This window comes from Sus scrofa, chromosome 15, assembly GCF_000003025.6.
Source record: "Sus scrofa isolate TJ Tabasco breed Duroc chromosome 15, Sscrofa11.1, whole genome shotgun sequence".
Classification (NCBI taxonomy): Eukaryota; Metazoa; Chordata; class Mammalia; order Artiodactyla; family Suidae; genus Sus; species Sus scrofa.
Window position 1 is genome coordinate 65,122,981 of NC_010457.5, and position 18,761 is coordinate 65,141,741.

An 18,761-nucleotide genomic window follows, 5' to 3' on the forward strand; every position below is an offset into this window, starting at 1 on the left:
ACAGACTTCCCTGATAGCAGTGAAGCTTGGAAAAACCCTATGAGCTAGAAAAGCTTGCTTTGGGGAAGGGCTGAGAGAGCTTTCACAAGCAGCTGTTTTAACATAGAGGACATTAGGGAGGTTATATACCAATGGTAGGCAACACTGGAAAATGTTTCACCTGACACCAAAGGTTCAGGGCTCCCAAGCCTATTCCCTCTCCCCCTTCATCCCACTTCCACTGTCAGTAATGGCCCCCTCCACCCAGTCTCCCAGACAGCCTTCTCTAATGGCCTTTTATGTCCCTTTAATACTTCCAGATGACTGGATAACCAATCTGACTTCATACTAAGGTGATGATGGCTAATGGTTTCAGCTTATAAATAACCACTTTTTATTCAAACAAGGGTCTTCTAGAGACTCATTGTCCCAACTCAGAGGACTCACTCATTGAGCTTGGACTGGTGCAGAAACAGATCTTTCTGTGTTCACCTAGGACAAGGAGGTCTTAGGACAAGGAGGTCTTATCAGATCTCACCATAAATCTCACTTTATCAGAGAAGTTTTGCATGACCACCTAGACTAAACTCACTCACTCATTCTACTTCATCTCTCTGCATCACATTTACCACCATATCAGACTATATTTCTGGTTTCTTTATATATTAACCTATACATGCATTAATGCATGAAGGTATATATCTAGCATCTCTCTTCCTTGTAATAGAAGTAGCATGAGCACAGGGACCTTGCTTATCATTTTCTTGCTATATGTCTAGCACTTAGAATAATATCTGCCAAATGGACATTCAATGAATAATTGCTAAATGAATGAACAAATGAATGAATAGAATGACTACTCAACCCATACTGACCATGGAAAATGACTATAGCAAATTCAACTTGTTCCTTCATTGCCCAGCTTCATTTATGGCTTGGATTGTGTAAAGGACTTTAGAGTGCCTCATAACTGTCTACACAGGAAGAGGCAAAGCCTTAAAGTTAAGCCACCCTTTGCTGTAAGGTTCATACAATACTTCTGCTATATTTATAGCCCTTGGGTCTCCTAATACTTGATAAATGGACAAACTGCTTGAAATGGGGCCATAGACACCCTCTTATCTCATTCCTGAAAAGGAATAGTGGGAATCCATTGTTCCTTTGACAAGGATTTGGGTGAAGGGAAACAGTGGCCTTCATGAAATTATTTCACAGTGAAGAGCGGAACCTTCCGCACAAGGTTAACCCCCCTGAACAATACTGCATAAATGCATTCATCTATGGTTTTATAATATGCATACATCCGTCCCTCTCTGAAAGCAAAATCTACTTTAATTAACCCCCTAACATTCCGATTAAAGATGGTAATCCTTTTGCACTGTGAACTTGTGATAAGTACTTTTAGTTTTTATCCATCTTTAAAAGACAGTGCTGGCTGCCTTTTGACAGGCGCTTGTTTGCATGGCAATGTATGGAACCTAATATTTACCTAAGATTAGTTTCGCTTAAATCTTCCTCTTTGTCTTTGGTTGTTGGCAGCACTCTCAGTGGTTTTTCTTTAAGGTAAAGGAAGAATTCAGTGTTATTTCTTTTGATAGATACTGGAAATTTGGGGGGTATATTCAGTCTTCATAATATTGCTTTATTACAATTCAGTGAAAGGGAGCAGAATCCTGACTTTTATTCCATTTTATATTCTTCTGCTGGTTCCAGCCATGAAGGATACTGGGCTCTGGGAACTACAGGATGATCGTTGATAAAGTAAAAAAGATATTACAATAAGGATTTAAGATTATATTCAGTCTGGAGCTGGAGCATTTCTTAACTCAAAAATGGAGGGGGGGGAATTGGGATTTCAAAATATTATTACACAAAGGCAAAAGGCAGCTCCTTACAGCTCTTCACCCTCACAGTACCTCATGAGAGACACTGTGGCTCAGAGAGTTTAACTTTCCCAAGTTCTCGTAGTTAATAAGAAGTGGCTGAACTGGAATTTGAACTTGGCTCCATCTGACATGAGGCCCCTTGGCACCATGCTCTGCAGTGTCTATTTTCACAACAGCCTCTTGTGGGTGCACAAGGCTCAGATCTCTATTCAGAGGAACAACCAAAAAAAAAAAAAAAACCAAAAACAAAAAGGCAAAATTTTCTATTTTAAAAGTTGTGAGCAGGTCTAACCATATACCAAGTTACAGTATTAGTTAGTGTTGGAATCAAATTAAGTGCTATGGTGATACTTATTCAGTAGCATGCGTAGTTGGGATTTTGCCAAGAAAGTCAGTTAAAATCAGGCACAAATGGTAAGAGATTAATTTACTACTTTTATAAAGGCAAGATTTTAAAAAAATTTCTTTCTTCTTGATTTGCTGGTTTTTACTTTTTTTTTTTTTTTTTCTTTTTAGGGCTGCACCTGTGGCATATGGATGTTCCCAGACTAGGGGTTGAATCAGAGCTGTAGCTACCAGCCTATACCACAGCCACAGCAACACCAGATCCAAGCCACATCTGTGACCCACACCATAGCTCACAGCAACATGAGATCCTTAACCCACTGAGGCCAGGGACCAGGTTTGTTACCACTGAGCCACAACAGGAACTCCCTACATATTTTTAACCAAGGTCAGTATCTAGAGTTTGGTTTGATTCATTTCAATTCTCTCCTGTCTTCTGTCCTACTCCTGCCTTCCTTGTACAAGCACACTCACATGTCAGAGAATGATCTGGGGCCACTGATTCCATCCTGTGCATGTTGGCATTACCTGTGACCTGCCTCTTGCCTGTTGTCACCCTAGTGGGGCTTCATGGGTTCTCTCTGCTTGAGCCCCCACCCCTTAGCACAGCAGGCTCCATCCTCTGCCCATCCTGTCATGTCTGTGGTTGGAGGTCTGGCATTGAGCAGAAGCTCACATCCACAAAGTTTGTAGCTGGACCTCCCGGAGATGACAGCCAATGCAATGGTGGGAGACACAGAAGATGAGGGTGTGGATTTGGGAGAGACTTTTGAGATCCAACATGCTCCTTTCTCAGAGAATGAAATGAAACCCAGAGAGTATAGAGGGACCTGGCTATGGAAACAGAGCTGTACTGAAACAAAGATGGACTAGCCCTGAAGCTCTTGCCTCCTGACTCCCATTCCCTTCACTATTCCATATGGTGTAAAAGAGTAACATATTTATCCACTGACAGCTTCCTTATACTTTCCTTTTTTGGAATAGTATTAGCAGCAACTTTCAATATGAGATGAATGTATAACATAATTTAAGCAAAGGTAAAAAGACCAAGAGGCTTATATTTAAGGGAGTGGATGGGGCTACCTGGAAGTATAATACTTAATCTAAATACTTAGATTTAGCTCTAAGTTTCCTGGAGGACTAGCTGAAAATGGAAACACTCCGAATTATACAGCACTCATTACGTTATAAAAGAAAACATTTGAGGCTTGTCATAAAAACTTTGTCCAAATGTTAGACTTAAGTGAAATTATCTGTTTACTTTACAATCAACAGTGTCTTTAGTAACAATTTTATAAAAGATACAGGACAATCCTTGATAGAGTTAATGCTAAATCTTGGTTCTGTCTAATTCAGCATTTCTTTGGGAACCTAAAATACTAAGGTGCAGGTTTGAACATTTGTTTTAATTTAAGTCAGAACTGAGTTTAAAACCTTCAAAGCAATAGCTGTCAAATATTAATGTGTCGGTAATTTAAATGGGAAGTTTTTTTTTTTTAATACAGATTAATTGCCCTTTCTTACTCCTTAATTCTCTATGTCTGGGATATAGCCTAAACATCTGCATTATTAACAAGCTCTGGTTCTGATGAAGGTGGCCAATGGAGCACATTTTAAGAAAAACCAATCTAGGGAGTTCCCATTGGGGCTCAGCAGTATCCCTGAGGATGTGGGTTTGATCCCTGGCCTCATTCAGTGGGTTAAGGATCCAGCCTTGCCTTGAGCTGTGGCGTTTGCAGATGAGGCTAGGATCCTGTGTTGCTGTGGCTGTGGTGCAGGCTGGCAGCTACAGCTCTGCTTCAGTCCCTAGCCTGGGAAATTCCATATGCTGTGGGTGTAGCCCTAAAAAGCAAATAAATAAATAAATAAAAAACAAAACAAAACAAAAAGAAACATCGATCTAGACAAACAACTTGTTCCTATGCTCCTTGGCTTTGATCGGGCCCTCTGAATACAAATTTTCTCCATTTGGTTTTTGACTAGTAGCCAACAGCCTAATAGTAATGTCTCAGAGGAGACAGAGGATGTGCAAAGGTTCCAAATTGTTGAGATTGCTATGTTTTATACACCAGGCACACAGGGAGTAAAGATGGGGCCTGCCTAATAAACTCAGACCTTGAGGAGTGAAGGGGACCCTGAAAAGGGCCAGGGAGAGATGGGAGAGGAGCAGTCCTAAGGGCCTGGGAACTCCAAAGCCAAGCTTTGCTTCTTTGCCGCTTTCCAAGACCCAGCCCTGTTTGGTTCTGTGGTGCAAAGGGAGTTTGTGACACTATCTTTGTCTATAGTTTCCGGGAGAACCCTTCCAGGAAATACATTCTGAATAAGAAAGGTGGGGCTAAAGCGGGGGTAGCTGGGGGACCATTTAGGCTGGGCTCCACGGGCCCTGAAGTCCTTGAAATTACATACAAATATTTTGTGTGTATATACATATGTGTATTTTATTTTCTTTTTACAGCTGCAGTTTCAGAATATGGAAGTTCCCAGGCTAGGGGTCGAATCAGAGTCACAGCCACAGCCACAGCAACGCCGGACCATTCATCCACTGAGTGAGGCCAGGGACTGAACCCACATCCTCATGGACACAGTCTTGGGTTCTTAACCCACAGAGCCACAGCAGGAACTCCCACACATATGTATTTTTGTAAAAGGAGGTTCCAGTTACACCTTTAATCAGATTTGCAAAGGGATCAAAAACGATCCCAAAGAGTTGAGAATCACTGGAAGTTCCATGTTGACGCTGGTACGTTCCTCCTTGGTGACAGCTAGGTCACTAAATGTCCCTCCACAGGAGCCATCCTCCCTGCCCAATCTGAGGATTATGGTAGCAAAGATGTCAGGCTTAATTTTGACAAATTGTTTTGGGTCATTAGTCCCTTTTAGTTGCTTTTGGAAATAGTAATTTCAGGCGACAAGATTATTATATGCTGCTTGTTAATGGTCCCTCCAGCGTCAAGATAACACGACCAAGATGGCCATGACTTGTTCTTGTCCCTCTTTGGCATAACCCTTGGAGTCACCAGAGAAGATGGTTAGTAAAGTTAGCTCCTGCTCCATGACAAGTACAGAGCACCGGTAACCTCTTATCCTTCTGCCAAGTGAGGGATTAGAGAAGAACTTTCATCTTTTCCCTGCTACCACCAGCCCCTGTCAACCTTCACTGACTGGCTGATCATTAACTTGAAAAGCTAGGGAAGCTCTTCCATTTGCTTGTTCAGCCAAGTTGCTTTACAATCGAATGAGTTTTGAATAAATAAGGTTCTAGGCGATGAAATATTTGACCCAGCTCAAGTTGGATATTTTCACTGCTTTTCCTTTCACTGAATAGGAGCGTTGGTTTGATTGACAGGTCAGGGCAGGTATGCCTAATGGTTCACCATGTGTCAGCTCAAGAGAGGATGATGGGAGATAGAGAATTCTCCTCTGAGGTCTAGGAGGCTGGGAATTGATGGGCTATTTACTAGCTGTGTCCTACCGGGCCATTTGTTTGACCTTCCAAATCCTTCATTTCATCATTTGTCAAAGGGGATAAAAATAATAGCTAGCTCATGGTACAGCTATGAGGTCTAAATGGTATCATAAATTCCCCACATAAAGCAAGAGCTTAACCAAACAAAAAAGATAGCATCTAATATAATTACAGTCCATTTCTCCTTCTCAAATCCAGATCTTCTAAAGTCTGAAATAGTGAAGTCAAATAAATAAACATCACACTCACACCCAAATTTTATCTTCATGACCTCAAAGCTTGTCAATGTAGCTACAGCTAATCCCAGATACACCGAAATCCTTTGTAAAATGATGCAGATGAAGACAGAGACTATGACACTGCTATCAATTCAAAATGGTTGACTGATTTCAATGTGAGCAACCACATTCCTTGAAATCAATGATTTCATGAGAAACTGAAAATAAAGAATTTGTTGGGAATTCAGTGTTTCTCTCTAGATCTTTCTTGATGGAACAAACCAAAGATGCGGTCTTTATGTTGAGTTTTCAAAAATGAGTTTTTTTTGTTTTGTTTTGTTTTGTTTTTTTTTTAAGAAAGATGTTTGGTTCTTTCCCCCTAGCTTTGTAACCATCATAAGATGTTATCCTCATTCTTTGGAAACTAAATGCTGACACATGAGCTCCTTCGTGGAGCTGGTTCTTAACATTTATGTTTCATTTTCTTGCTCAAACTTCATAAGGGTCAGTACTTGCCTTTATTGGTATTTCCTGAGGTAAGTATTCATCTCTCTTTTCTATTTACTTCACTCTCCAGCAGGCAACCTCACACATTGCACAAGGAGTAAAATGTCATCTCAGGAAAAATGGCTGGCTCTCCAGTTATATCCTCCAGTGAGAAAAGCCTGCTCTAAAAATTAGCAGTGGGAGTTCCCATAACGGCACAGTGAAAGCGACTCCGACTAGGAACCATGAGGTTATGGGTTTGATCCCTGGCTTTTCTCAGTGTGTTAAGGATCTGGCATTGCCATGAGCTGTGGTGTAGGTCACAGACATGGCTCGGATCCCGCATTGCTGCGCCTGTGGCATAGGCCTGCCACTGTAGCTCTGCTTAGACCCCTATCCTGGGAACCTCCATATGCCGTGGGTGAAGCCCTAGAAAGACAAAAAGACCCCCCCCCAAAAAAAAGAAAAGAAAAAGAAAAGAAAGAAAAAAGAAAAGAATTAGAAGTGGGATAGAAAGCTGGAGGTGTGTGTATCTTAGATGGCAAAGAGCTCTCCTTGTTCTCGAACAAAAAGCTTTTCTGAGCCTTAGTCTAGCCAGTCGTAGGGGAAAGGAGAAGACAGAGTGCTGCAAAAGATTTCAATTAACATATGGAGATGGTTTGGTGGTAGTACAGAGAAAATTTAAAAAAACTTTTTTTTGTTTGTTTTTCTAGGGCTGAACCCATGGCATATGGAGATTCCCAGGCTAGGAGTCTAATCAGAGCTGTAGCCGCCAGCCTACCCCAGAGCCACAGCAACTCAGGATCTGAGCCATGTCTGCGACCTACACCCATGGCTCACAGCAACGCCGGATCCTTGACCCACTGAGCAAGGACAGGCGTTGAACTCAGAACCTCATGGTTTCTAGTCGGATTCACTGAGCCACAACGGGAACTCCCTGAGTCCAGAGAAAAATGAATGATAATTCATGCAGAAGTATAGAGGGGTCAGAGGGTTGCATTTACATGACAGAGAAGACAACAAATGCAAAGTACACGTGTTAGGGACACAGGGGTGTCTGGGTAATGTTTCTACACAAAAGATAAACCCATGTGTTCAGTAACAGTGTAATCTGCTCTTCTAGCTGCTGTAGTCTGTGTGACACTTCTCAACAGACTTGAATGTGACCAGATCAACTCTCCACATGATGTTCTGGCGGAATATCAGAAAAGACCTCAGCTCCTAATTGCCAAGTTCATCAAACAGCGGCTTGGACTTCATGACTAGACATCATAGCTGGGCAGCTCAATCCTTCCCCATGAGGTTGTAGTTTCAGTTTTAACGCTTAAGTCATATATTAGTTGTGGCATTTTATTTTTAATATAGTTCTCATCCATGTGCTCACATCATAATTGAGTGATTTTTATAAAACTCTTTCTCTTAAAAATGAATATATTGCAAACAAATTTAATAACTTATGTTAAATTAAATTCAAATCCCATTTTAAAATGAGTTAGCTAAGTCAGTCTAATAATTAAAATTGTAAAACTCCTGTATTGTGACATTTGGAGTTTCATATGCAGCATTAATTAAGCTCCCATTAAAATAGATCAACCACTTGTAGATATGGTTACCCGTCATTCTGTTTCTGAAACCCATCCAGAAATGCATGTTAGAACGTTGTCAGGCACTTCTAGCTGTTGGACAAGTGACAGAAATGGATCATGCACATTCAAAATATTTACAGAAAAAAAAAGTGTCAGCATAATGTAGGTCTATGTGAAAAAGCTACTCTTAGGGAAATATGACCATACTTCTTTTTTTCCCCTGTAGGATTTCAGTGCACCACAGAATAGGATTAGAGGCTTAGGTTTGCCCATGTTTGTGATTTTATAACAACTCGAGATCACACATTGATTTTTGAATGAAAATCCTTGGAAATGCAAAGAAAGATCTCCATTTTTCTTCTGAAATCACAAATGATTACATCACCTTCTAGCAATTTTCTTTTCTTTTAAAAGGAAATGTGTTTTGGAAAAGGCTGTATTCATGTCTATATTAACCTCATAGGCTGAGAAATTAATAACAACTGAATTTAGACTTGAGTTCAAGATGTTAAACCCATCCTTTTGTGTGACTTTGAAGCAGATCTTGCCTGTGCCCTGCCTGCACCTTGCCTATTCAGTTTGACCTTCTGGGAGGCCTGAGGTCACTTAGAGGGTGCATGACACCCTACATGAGTTGATGCGCCTAGGAGTTCTAAAGCTGATACTCTTAGGAGTTGGGAGGCATGGATGGAGGATGGGTGGAGGATGGCTTATAATATTAAATAGTATGTAATGTTGTATACATATATTTATATTGTTATGGTTCAAATAAAGTTTAATTCCAACCATGAAAGATTTTTTGCCTGCTTATAATTAACAACAATAAATAATACCCTGAAAAGTGAATAAGTTTGGGAGCTTTTTTTGAACATAGATATGTTTGACATGAAATTTATTTATTCTTTGGTTGCACCCATGGTATATGGAAGTTCCCAGGCCAGGGATTGAATCCAAGCCACTGCTGCAACCTGCACCAGGCCAAGGATCAAACCCAAGCCACTGCAAAGGCAGTGCTGTACCCTTAAGCTGTGCCACAGCAGGAACTCCCTTGACATGCAATTTTTAAGGTATCCCAGTAATTGACCATCAAATACTGAGATCAGAACTAAAATAAAAGTAAGGTAGAATAACATGGCAGTCATTAGTGGGGTTTTCACTGTGTTTCAGATTTTTCTTAGACCAAATAGAAACTACTTCAGAGGTTCTTCATAAGCCTTTAATTTGAACTTTTATCTATCTCCTCTTTGAAAATCTTATTTTCCTTTTTATTGAGAGAAGAGAAGGTTCTGAGAGAGAGAGAGAGAAAATTAAAGAATCACAGTTAATCCTCCTCTTAGCTCCTGTCTAACAGAATGTGTGTGTGTGCCCATACATTTGTTCATGTGTGTTTTCTCTACTAGCATATCCTATCTCAGTAAATAACATCAGCTGCACAAGCCAGAACCCTGGGAAACCTCTTTGATGATTCTGACACCTTCATTTCCAGATCTAATCACCAAGTCCTATTAACTGATTCTCCCATATATTTATACAACCTGTCCTCCAATGGAAAGCCTTCCTGCCTCACACATAACCTTCCCACAGTGCCCCCTACAGCCTCTTTAAAGCACTCATTGCGTCTTGCAGGTATGTCCTGATTTGGGTTTTTATTGAATAAATGTGCTTAGACTATAATGTTCATGAGGACAAAGACTGCATTTGTTTTATTTACTGCTGTATCCCAAGTACCCAAGCAGTGCCGGTCTCATTCTAGGTGCTCAATAAATATTTGTTAAATGAAGAATGAATCTGCATCATCTATTTCCCTTATAAACTCTCACTGAAATGCCTCTAGTCTTTGCAAGACCCATCCTTTCCTTATTCAGTTCCTTCTCAGCTCAGCTCTCCTTGGCCATCCCTCCCATGACATCTCTCTTGTGGGGTAGAATGTCCTCTGTACCATCAGTGTAGAGTTGTGGTGACACCTAAAACTTATTGTTTTCTCCCATAGCAGGTGGCTTTCCCCTCTGTCAAAACCAAACCCCAGATTCACCTCCTTCAGGAAGGTCTCCATGTTTAACTCCCCTCAGTTCATCATACCTAGTTCCATTAGAACTAGGGTTGCACTAGGAAGATATCGGTATGTCCTCATTTATATGCTGTAATGAGAACACTCATCCTTTATCATAAACTTGGCTAATGCCTACCCAGCTTGTCTTTGTTTGGGAGGGTTGTGTCTCCTTTCTACCTTTCAACTGCCAAGGAGTGCTGTCCCTGGCAAGCATACAGCCACTGTTCACTATGCCTGCCCTACATCTGGGAACCAGCTTTTCATCTCACCTCTAGCCCCACCTTCTCCACTAATTCAGGCTTGCCCTCCCAGAATGTCTTTCAAGAAATAGATAGGCTTGCAAAAACTCTTCTGATTATTTCTATGCATGGGTGCTGTGTACATTTTAAGTATTTTTTTCTTTTGTTCATTCATCATTATAAGTCCATATCCCTCCTTCTTCCCCAAAGGAATCAGAGATAGTTTACAAGGATAAACAAAAACCCATCAGGGAGTATGAATGGGAAAGAAAAAGGAAAGTGGGAAAGAAAAAGGAAAAGTGAAGGGAAGGGGCGGCATTGCCACAAAGCCTGAAGCTCACACCATGATGCAGCCCATACAGTTTATGTGTTGGCAGACAATAGGCTCTAAACTGGCTCTGGCTATCTGGCAGTGGCTTCATAAAGAGAAAAATTTTACAGCATCTCTAAGATAAAATGTGAACTAATGATCAGGGGGAGAGTCCTGATTTCAAGTAGTCACTGTGTAGTGTAGTGATGAGTGTGGAGGTGGGGGTGGGTGAGGGGGGTTTGTGCCAGTGCATTTACTGCACGTGCTCTCAACACTGGTGCATCTTAGGATCACCAGGGAAGCCTTCAAAAAACACCTTTTGGGGACTCACTTTGGACCAGCTAAATGAGAATCTCTAGGAGTGGGACTGGGAAACCCTATGCAAAAAATTTCCCCTGGTGATGTGCAGCCTGGGTCAAAGGCACTAATTGAAAAGAACAAATCGTTTGTGAATCTGGAAGCCACACCTCCAGCTGAACTTCTTAAAATCTTTCAATGGTTTCTCCACTGGAATTTAAAGGTCAAGTTCTTCTTCTTGACTCTTACTCCTCAATGTTAAGAACAGTATCCTTTTTTTATAATCGAGGTACACTTGACCAATAAAAGGTAGTATATATTTTCAAGTGTACAACCTGAGGCTTTGATAATACATATACACTGTGAAATGACTACCACAGTCAAGTTCATTAACACATCCCTCACCTCACATAGTTACCCTTTCTGCAACAGCCAAGATATGGAATGGCTGTTGAGGAGTGGATTAAAAAAACTGTTACATATATATGCAATGGAATATTATTTAGCCATAAAACGAAGGAAACTTTGCCATTTGTGACAGCATAAATGAAACTGGAGGGCATTACACCAAGTAAAATAAGCCAGACAGAGAAAGACAAACGTTGTATGGTATTACTTACATGTGGAATCCAAGAAAAAAAAAGTCAGAGTTCCCGTCATGGCTCAGCGGTTAACGAATCCGACTGGCATCCATGAGGATGCAGGTTTGATCCCTGGCCTCGCTCAGTGGGTAAGGACCCAGTGTTCCTGTGAGCTGTGGTGTCGGTCACAAACACAGATCCCGTGTTTCTGTGCTCCCATTTGACCCCTAGCCTGGGAACCTCCATATGCTGTAGCGTGGCCCTAAAAAGACAAAAAGACCCCCCCCCAAAAAAAAAGTCCATAGAAACATAAAGTAGAATGGTGGCTACCAAAGGCTGAGGGCATGGAATAGGGAGATGTTGGTTTAAGTGGTCAAAGGGTATACATTTCTAGTGTAAGGTAAGTTTTGAGGACCTGATGTACAGTATGGTGACTATACTTTAAAGCCTACATTGTATATTTGAAATTTGCAAGGGGAGATTTTTAGCATTCTCACCAAGAAAAGGTGAGAATGCTAAAAATCTATCCCCAGCAACTTGCACAGTGCCTGACACATAGTAAAAGTGAATGAATTATATGTATTTTATATATTTATATATACAATTCATTTATAAATTTATGTATACTGTTATGGGTTATATTCTTGTGTTCCCCCACCAAATGCATATGTTGACGCTTCAACCCTCAGTGTGGCTATAGTTAGAGATAGGGCCTATAAGGAATTAGATTAGTGAGCTCATAGGCTGGGGCCCTGATCTGACAGAATTAGTGTCCTTATAAGAAGGGACACCAGAGAGCTCACTCTCTTTCTCTGTCTGCACACATGTACTGAGAAAAGTCCACGTGAGAACAGAGAGCAAGTGGCCATCTGCAAGCCAGGAAGATCTCTTGACATATACGGAATCAGCTGGAATCTTAGTCTGAGATTTTTAGCTTCCTGAACTGTAAGAAAATAAACTTTTGTTGTTTAAGCCACCTAGTCTTTTGTTATGGTACCCACAGCTGACTAAGATGTATATCTTATATATAAATTACATCAATGTGTGTGTATATAATATATATAGTAGTATATATCATACACACACACACATATATAAACATATATATATATAACACACACATATATATATAAACAATCCCTCCCAAAAAAACAAAATGCAATCAATCAGTTTAAGCAAATAAATAGCTTACTGCTTGTCAAGTTAACTTTGCCTAAATGCTATCCCTTGCCAACCTTTTCTAGTAATATGTGTATATTACTCAGTGTAACTTTTCCCGTGGGCTCACTAACAGCCATGACCAGCTCTTCTGCTCCCTGTTTCACTCCCAAACACACTAGAAAATTGACACACAAATGCTTAGTTCAATCTTTGTCCAAAATACACAAAACAACTTCTCCTGGCATACTTTTATCCAGTGATAGAATGTGATTCACTGTTTTGCATCCATAGGTACTTAACACTGACTAAAAACTATCAACATCAGAAATATAACAAAGGGAGTCTGAATTGTATTTCCTTCATTTAAAAACATAGCTCTTAACACTTGGGATTTGTTTTGGAGAGCGTTGCTAAAATCTATGGACCTGCTCAGCAGGAAAAGATGCATTCACACATATACCCCTGAATTTTCATGTAATTTCATGGGTTTTCACACCTTCCTTAGACTGAGTTGGAGCAGGAGGCCTGTGTCCCCTGCCACAGGCCACAGTTCCTCTGGGGGCCCTGATCCTACCGCTGTCCCCTAGGTCCTGGTTATTGCTCCCCTCTGGGCTCCTCACATCAGGGCTGGTAACAGCTGTTCCACCTACACCACCCTTTGCTGTCCACTAAATCCTGCCCATCCCTTTGTAAACAGTCCTTTCTGTAAATTCTCTCTGTTCCCCAGTTTAGTTGTGCCATCTACTTTCTGCTGGGACCCATTAATACAGCCTCTAATATATATCTGGGGACCCAGAACCATTTGGAAAATTGTAGGAAACAAAAGTCATTCTATATGCAGAACTTTCAATTACACTTTTTAAAAAACTGCACAACAGAAGTTAGTGTTCTTCTTAACTGGTAGAATGCTTTTAAAAAGATAACCCTCTCTTCAAGATGTGTGCTTATATTTAAAATTCTCCTGTAACTCTCCAGGGCTTGTAGCTAGAGAAACATGGTGTCCGGCTTACATTTTCTTAGCTGGCTGCTGGGCATCCTGTGTATGATAGAATTGAAAGCCTGAGTAAAAGACAGATAAACGGCCTCTATTGCTTGCCTTCAAGCTACGTGTTCCGTCATCCTGTCATGAAGGAAATTAAAATTGTCTGACATACTGAGTTTCATAAAGCCACACTGTTCCCCTCCAGGATCCTATGTGCCTCTACACCACAAGTTGATTTTTTTTTTTTTTTTGAGGATTTGATCTACAATCTTCATCTTAGGATTAGAGCTTAAGCAAACCCAATCCTTAGTTATCAGGGTCTCTCTTTGTCCCTTTTAAAAAACAGGTAAACTAAAAATAAACATTTCTTTCCTCAGTCCTCCTGGACTTTCTCTACATTTTAAGAATCCTAAAATAATAGCCAGTGGCTCTACCAATCAATGTCTCCCAAGACAAATAACTGAAAATACTTAACAGTTTGCAACTTGCTTCATTATTTACTCCTCAAGGGTTTTCCCCATTTCTTTTCTTATTTTCTTTCTTTCTCTCTCTCTCTCTTTTTTTTTTAAATAGTTACACATGTGGAATATGGAAGTTCCCAGGCTAGGGGTCAAATCAGAGCTACAGCTGAGGCCGACACCACAGCCACAGCAACACTGGATCTGAGTTGTATCTGTGACTTATGTCGCAGTCTGCAGCAATCCCACTGAGCGAGGCTAGGGATCAAAACTGCATCTTCACACAGACAATGTCAGGTCTTTAATCCGCTGAGCCACGGTGGGAACTCAGTTTTCCCAATTTCTTATTTGCTTGTTCACTCTTCCCAAAAGGTGTTGTTCAAACTAGAATCAACATTTGCTTTTCTAAAAAGACTTAGCATAGCATTTTTTCACTTGAGAACAAAAGCCCACCATTAAACCACTTTTCCTGCCAAAACTTTAAATATGATCTAAATGTTTTTATAACACAGTTTTTAAAATCATCAGGCAAACAATCTAGGAACTAGCATCATATAGTTGATACAGTATTAGTAAAAAATTACCCTTTGGAAGTTCCCGTAGTGGCGCAGCAGAAATGAATCTGACTAGTATCCATGAGAATGTGGTTTTGATCCCTGGCCTCACTTAGTGGGTTGGGGATCTGGTGTTGCCATGAGCTGTGGTGTAGGTCACAGATACTGTTCAGATTCTGTGTTGCTGTGGCTGTGGCATGGGCTGGAAGCTACAGCTCCAATTCAACCCCTGGCCTGGGAACTTCTATATGCCTCTGGTGCAGACCTAAAAAGAAAAAAAAAAAATTACCCTCCAAAAGGTAGCAATTTATGTGTCTAATTTTTTTCTAAATTTCTAAAATTTATTAGAAAATCCATGACTCTCTACAGTAGCTCTGTTGCTAACACTGTGAACTACTGGGGACATTCCAGAGTTAGAGACATCACCTGAGTAATCTGATTTTTCCCCCTCTTTGTTAGAAAAGGAAGTACAGACCTTTAAAAATCTGGATTTTGGAGTTCCCTAGTGGTGCAATGGGTTAAGAATCCAGCGTCATCACTGCAGTGGCTCAGGTCACTGGCTTGGGAAATTCCACAAGCCGCAAGTGTGGCCGATAAAAAATCAGGATTCTTCTTTTCACTCATGTCACTTTGTTTTTTCATCTGAGTTTAAGGTCTTTTGCATTTACATTTCCTCCCAACATTGTAACCGACAAAAACCAATAATGAGGTCAACAAAGTGTTACCTGTGTCCTACTTACTAAATAATCATGGGTAGTCTCCAATTCACCAGCCAGATCTGTCTCCTACACTGCCTGGTCCTGTCTTCTCCTTTCGTCCCCTTGGACTCCAGAGATCTCCCATGTTCTAGAACTGGGTCCATGATTGATTTAAGATTGCAATGCCATGGACCTGCTCTAAGTAAACATGCAAATTGTAGAACATATGTATTTATAAAGGACCTACTCTGCACAAGTCATGGTACTAGAAGTTGTGGGAGAGCAAGACACAGTTATCTCTTTTAAATAGTTTACGTCTACTAACTTCAAAGCACTGAGAGGTGTGGATAACTATGATGCAAAGATAATCTGATAATCTCGAAAAGAGAGGTGGAAATCAGTGTTTTAAGGAGTTACCGGGGAAATTGATCATATGGAGCAGGAAAAAATTGAAAGGGTTCTTTGGACAAGGTGGATATTTGAGATGAGCTTTATAAAGAAAGAAAGAAAGTTTCTTTTATTTTGAAAGAAACTCTAAGGAGGGTGATACCATCAGAGAAAAAAAGCATGAAATGAGACAAAGGAGGAAAATACGGGACATATATAAGACTAGGGAAGACTCCTGTTTGGCTGGATCTAGAAAGGCAGATGTAGGGCCCTAAAAGTCAGGGTAAGGAGATTAGACATGATTTCCAGGCAAAGAGAAGTGCTGAAACACATGGGGTGGGACTGGTCGGAAGTCATTAGTGGTAAGTGGGAGGGGGAGGAGTAAGGCTGAGATAATTAGTGACAACAAAAAAAAGTGCGCCTGGGTGTGGATGACCAAGACACGACTAGCTCTGTCTCCTACAATATTCTCATGTTGCAGGGAGGGCAGAGTTGGAATAAAGATAAGCTGGGGCTGCCAAAGACATTATTTTCTTGTTAGGCTCTTCAGCTCCCCTACTTGCGAAGGTCAGTGCCTTCAAATTTTCACCTAATAAGTTAAACAGTTTACATATTTCAGAATAAAAATTCCCTTCTCATGTGAAAATGATGTGTTTCCAAAGCCTTTCTTTTGCTAAAAGGCTAAGGAAAGTTCAAACATAACAGCCAGAGCAGTAGCTGGGGGAGCGAATGGCATTTAAAGGGCTGATGAGTGAGAGATGTCAGCAGTGATCTCAGTATCTATTTAGATAAAACTCCTTCTGGCTTTGTGGCTCATAAAAAATTTGCTTTCCCCCAATGGATATATGTATAAAATTCAATACACTGAAAAGTCTTGACTCGTAGAGAACAAACTAGTGGTTACTAGTGGCAGGGGTTGGGTGGGGGGCAGAGGGCAAAACAGGAGTAGGGGTATGGGAGGTACAAATTATTTGTTGTCAGATAGTTTCAAGGGAAAACTTGAACATGGGAAATACAGCCAATATTTTGTAATAACTGTAAATGGAAGGTAACCTTTAAAAATTGTAAAACAATTTTTTAATTAAAAAAAAAATAAACCAAACAAATAAAAAATTTTTTTAAAGTTAAGGCTCAGTGAGATCCTGTCACATGCTACAACATGAATGAACCTTGAGGATACTGTGCTAAGAGAAATAAGGAAGACACAAAAGGAGAATTACTATACCTAGAATAGTCAAATTCAAAGAGAAAGAAGTGGTTTTGAGGGGCTAAAGACAAAAGAAATGGAGAGTTCTTGTTTAATGGGTACAGAGTTTCAGTTTAGGGTGATGACAATGTTCTTGAGGTGGACAGTGGTGATGGTTGCATCACAATGTGAAGGTACCTAATGCCACAAATTGCCACACTCAAAAAGTGTTAAAATGATAATTGTTATGGGAAGTATATTTCACCTCAATAAAAAAGTAAAAGCTCAATGAGGTCTGTATTGTGTTTTTTATAATACCAAGTTCTAACTGATTAATTTTTGGAAAGTTTATGCTTTATGGCCTGATAGAATCATATTTGCTGGTGAGAAATCTACCTGGGTGTCTGTGTTCTATGGGAGGAGTCACGTACCTCTAAGAAGATTACTTGGTGAGTGAGAGACCAGAGAAAGGAGCTGGGTGCAGTGATAGTTACAAGTATAGAGATCTTTTTGCCTAATGTTCTCATCTTCAATGTTAGAATACACCTGCAAGAAGGCCTGAATTTTTGCATCAGGCAGCCTGAGCACTCCTCCTTAAGACATGGAATCAACCAAGGTTTTTTTTCAAAGGACAGTTTTTCAGAGTCAGAAATGCAATAAGAAAATATGACTAATCCATCAATAGCTATCAGAAAGAATTATGAAATCCAAAATACCCAGTTCGGAGAAGAAGAGCAACATTAGGAGATATTCCTACAGGATCAAAGTCTGTGATTTCAAAATGAAAATTTCCTGTATCAACCCAATAGGCATTGCCCTTGGTATAAAGGCTTTGGCATCTCAATGACAGTAGAAGACCATTTAATAAAGCTATTTATCTTTTCAAGTTGTCATAACACATATGGGACTCTCTAGGCTTGAAATACGCTACCAGAGAAGGAAAGAAACTGGTATAAAGTGAGGGAAGATAATAAGATGAAAAATTAAATACTGAGAAGGAAGAGAAATTGGTAAGGAAGGACGACAGTTGTGAGATAATGTTGAGAAGAAAGATGTCTACTGGGGCTTCTGAGAGACGGAGAGCTAACATATCCCAAAGCAATGGAAACATCTAAAAAGCTGCAGAAGACATTTCTGGAAGGGAAACAAAACATACGAATAACAAGGAAAGCCAGAGTAGTAACCTGAGCAAGATGCCTGATAACCTGGAGGCTTGGGCTTAAAGTTCAGGTAGGCACATTTTGGGTGACGTATTGGGACTAAGATCTAAGAGGAAAAAAAGTCTTCCAACCTGCACAGGAAACCTTAGTGAATCTTCCTCTGTCTATGTAACCTGTGGGGAAAAACATGTAATTCCCTCAGAAATCTGAATTCCATTCTTGATCCTTGATCTTTACTCAGGCTTGGAGTTTTTTGGTTTTTGTTTGTTTGTTTGTCTTTTGTCTTTTTAGGGCCACACCTGTGACATATGGAGGGTGCCAGGCCAGGGGTCCAATCCAAGCTGAAGCCACTGGACTACGCCACAGCCAGAGCCAACGCAGGGTCAGAGCTGTGTCTGTGACCTACATCACAGCTCATGGCAATGCCAGATCCTTATTAACCCACTGAGCAAGGCCAGTGATCAAACCCACATCCTCATGGATGCTAGCTGGGTTCGCTAACCACTTAGTCACAATGGGAACTCCAGAGTTTTAATTTATATTGCATCCCAGGTAACCCTATTTCAAAATATAAACGGAAAATTAAGTTATGGAACAGAGATGCCCCTAGCACTTCTGGCATAAGTAAATGCAAAACTACATAGGAGAAAACAGACATACCTGGGTGACAAGGTATTCTTACAAAATATTCAGCCTCATTGAATATGTTCTCACAATAAAAATCACAAATAA

At 40.4% G+C, this 18,761-nt stretch overlaps 2 protein-coding genes across 4 annotated transcripts in view; one reads left to right on the plus strand and one right to left on the minus strand.

Annotated features, from left to right (window-relative positions):
- Positions 1–8,759, plus strand: part of UPP2 (uridine phosphorylase 2) — a 43,088-nt gene extending 34,329 nt beyond the window's left edge. The window contains exons 7-8 of one of the 2 annotated variants that reach the window (XM_021076463.1): positions 7,504–7,682; positions 8,193–8,759. In XM_021076463.1, coding sequence (XP_020932122.1) covers positions 7,504–7,646 — 143 coding nt within the window. In that variant the 3' untranslated portion in view covers positions 7,647–7,682; positions 8,193–8,759. Of the gene's footprint in view, positions 1–7,503 lie in introns of both variants that reach the window. The other variant, XM_021076462.1, reaches the window with a different exon arrangement.
- CCDC148 (coiled-coil domain containing 148) overlaps positions 1–18,761 on the minus strand; it is a 362,700-nt gene that overhangs the window by 54,609 nt on the left and 289,330 nt on the right. The gene's annotated exons all lie outside the window — the stretch shown is intronic.